Raw genomic sequence first — 3,402 nt, 5'->3', positions numbered from 1 at the left:
CGGCAGTTGCTTTTTGCGGTCCTGCATGAACGGATCCCGGGGTTCCTTGACCACCAGAACTGGAACGTTGGGGCAGAGGGTGTTGAAGACCACGATGTCGACAAGGTAGACGCCGGAATAGGGGACCTCTGCCCCATTCACTGCACGTAGTCTGATGTGGCAGTCTTCCCGTCTCAGGTCTCTCGGGTGCTCAGCTGCCCAGGTCTCAGTGACGGTGGTGACTTCACTGCCAGTGTCTAGAAGGGCAGACACGGGTTTTCCATTGATGCTGATGTCAACCGTGGGACACTGTCCAGCAAGCTTGGTTTTCTTCCGGCCCCCCGTTGCCTGGTTGATGGTGGCAACGGGGGTTAGAAGTTTCCCTGCTGCTCTCGACGTTGCTGGGTGTCTTGCTGGGTCATCTGCCGCCGCCTGTACTGTTGTTTGGCCCTACAGTCTGCCTCTCTGTGGCCTTGGCGCCTGCACCACCAACAGGTGAGGCCCTGTCGTGATTGTCGGGCCCCTGATTGGCGGTTGTCCTGGTGGGGAAGGCTCTGGTTGGTGTTCGAGGCCCAGGGTGGTCCGGCTTGACGTGGTGGGTCAACCTGGTAGGACGCCTGCATGGCAGCGATGGTGGCGTGTTGTTGCTCCTGTAGTTGCTGCTTCAGGGTGGCTGTCTCTGCGGTGAGGGCCGTAATACACTCTTCGAGACGGTGAAGGGTACTGGAATCAGTGGTAATGGCTGCTCCACTGCAGCGTCCAGGACTCCATCTTCTCTCATCCAGCGCTGTGCCTCCTTGGCGACGTCGGCGAAGGTTATGTCTGGTCTTTCTCTCAGGAATCTTTTCAGGTCCCGTCTGAGTGAGGGAGGATGCAGACCGTTGACAAACGTGTTGCGCAGCATGACAGGTGAGAAGGTGTCGCTGCTGGCAGCGCTGCTGGCAGCGTTCGTCTTCGTCCAGAGGATGCGCAGGGCTGTGGCATACTCTCCCACTGACTCCGCTAGGCCCTGCTGCCTTCTAAAGAAGACCCCAGCAAGAGTGGAGGAGTCACGCTGCTCCCCCCAGTGTTGCTCCAATATGGAGAAAATTTTCGTCTGGGTGTCGACGTCCCCTGCTTCCATGGAGAGGACCTCCTGTCGTGCCCTGCCCTCCAGTGCACTGATGATCCAGCCAGCAGCTGTGGAGTCTGTCATGGGCTGGAGCTGTAGCATCAGGGTGGCTTCCCTTATAAACTCCTCTGCACCCTCATCCCCAGAGAATCTCCGGAGCTTGTGAGGGCGCAGAGTCTGGAGGGGACAATCGCTGGGTCCTGAGTCCATCATTCTTTCCAGGCTGTTTTTTCTTTCTTTCTTCTTCTTCTCAAGCTGTTGTCTTCTTCCTAGGCTGAGGCTCCCTTCTGGATCGTCTTCACCCTGCTCGCAGCACCAGTTGTGACGGGGTGGTAAGGTGGTGTCAGAGAAGGTGAAGACAGGCAGAAGGTGTTGTGCAGAAGAGAGCTGCAGCCAGGCAAGGTAGACTCGGGGAGGCAGTGCGCTGGTTTTCTTCTTTTATTTTCTCAATCTTCCAGGCCAGGAGAGTTCTGAATTTGTCTGGCACTCACTCACTCCTTATATTCAGTTCCGCCGAACCGCAAAGCCAGCGCCGTGAAGCGACTCACGAAACCGGCCCTCCGCAAGCCTTGAAGGGCCAAGCTTGTGTTTGTTTGACCAAATTTAGCGGCTTCTGACTTTCGGCTCGGGGAACTAACATAGACATATTATATATCACACAAAACTACAAGAGATGAGCATTTTCTTAAGCTAAACCATTTTCTACAAAAATAATGTAGTTAAAAACTGTAAATAAAAAGAGTCACTGAATGAACGAGCTTTTAACGAGTTCATGTATCATTTTTGTACATTACAACAATTAATACGTCGCGATATGTAATATAATTGTAACAATTAAGTAACTGAATATCCTGAATTTCCAACTATATAAAAATCATCTATAAAATCTGCTTCTAGAGTAAAAATATTTTACATAAAAATTCAAGAGAAAACTCAACGGACAGCTCCCGTGTCGGCACCGCTTGGCGGTGCTTTTGGCACTTGTGATCGACAATGAAATACTTCGTTTAGACCAACTACAACACAATTATACATGCACGATACTAATCAGATTGATAACAGAAATGCAAACATCTGCAAGACACGCTATAAAAATGTCTAGGTATTGTAAAAACATATTTTGCTCAAATCGGCACTGACGAATTCCAATGGCTTGAAGAAGAGATAGTTTTGTGGCGCCGAAATGCCGTGAGACATTTCGTACCATCGCATGCCTGTAACTTAGGTGTAGCCTACACGGAAAGCAGTACACGAGAAGAAGCTTAATCATTTACGTTTTAATGCACAATCTAAATTCCACGGCAACTATACCGAGTTACAGAAAACGAAGGTATTTTGTATGTTTCAACTGAGTGGATTTCGAAGATCGCGCCAAAACTCATTCACATAAATATTAGTTTAAAAATGTTATAGGCTTTCTGGTCAAATGATATCATTATATTTGAGAAGTATGATTGTTCTGAAGTCCCATAACATAAAACTATAATCTCATCTATAAGGAAGTGTTTATAATTTAACAAATTGATGAAAATCATCATACGGTTCCCATGTAAAGGGAGATAACTTGTGACCGATTTACAACTTCCTTAGTAGTTTCAGTTTTCAGTTTCAGTAGCTCAAGGAGGCGTCACTGCGTTCGGACAAAACCATATACGCTACACCACATCTGCCAAGCAGATGCCTGACCAGCAGCGTAACCCAACGCGCTTAGTCAGGCCTTGAGAAAAAAAAAAAAAAAAAAAAGCCAACAACAACCCCCCCCCCCCCCCCCCGCCCCCCAAACAAAACAAAAAACAACAACAAAAAACAAAAAAACAAAAACAAAAAAAACACGGGGGAATAAATAATAGATAAGCTTGCATAAATAAATAAATAATAATTATAATATAGAAAAAGGTAGTAGTAATAATATTAGTAATACTAATAAAATGATAATAATAAAACATAAATAAATAAATAAGACAACAATGGTGATAAATAAGCGAATAAATGTAAAATATGAAGACACACATTCACACATACATTCCTTAGTAACCTTCGGCGAGTCACAAACGTCGTCTGCTAAGCTGGCCCAACGAAGATCGTAGCCAACCCGGCTACATATATATATATATATATATATATATATATATATATTATTCAGTGGTATAGGGATCACACACACACACACACACACACACATATATATATATATATATATATATATATATATATATATATATATGTCATCAGTCCCTATACCACTGTTCTTACACACAGCACAACACACAAACATACGCGCGGGCGCACGCACGAACACTGACGCACATTTA

The 3,402-nt window shown here is 45.8% G+C and overlaps 1 protein-coding gene across 1 annotated transcript; it reads right to left on the bottom strand.

Annotated features, from left to right (window-relative positions):
* Positions 1–642: 642 nt before the first annotated feature.
* Positions 643–2,805, bottom strand: LOC143276023 (uncharacterized). The gene has a single exon (XM_076580409.1). It carries the CDS (start codon positions 1,301–1,303, stop codon positions 644–646), a length of 660 nt encoding a protein of 219 aa, XP_076436524.1. The 5' UTR covers positions 1,304–2,805; the 3' UTR covers position 643.
* Positions 2,806–3,402: the final 597 nt, after the last annotated feature.

The sequence above is a fragment of the Babylonia areolata genome, chromosome 31 (genome assembly GCF_041734735.1).
Source record: "Babylonia areolata isolate BAREFJ2019XMU chromosome 31, ASM4173473v1, whole genome shotgun sequence".
NCBI lineage: Eukaryota > Metazoa > Mollusca > Gastropoda > Neogastropoda > Buccinidae > Babylonia > Babylonia areolata.
Note: the sequence above shows the minus strand (reverse complement) of the source record. Positions and strands in the feature narration are given on the sequence as shown.

Excerpts from the sequence above, each read along its gene's own strand:
- LOC143276023 (XM_076580409.1), bottom strand. The coding sequence starts at position 1,303 with ATGATGGACTCAGGACCCAGCGATTGTCCCCTCCAGACTCTGCGCCCT.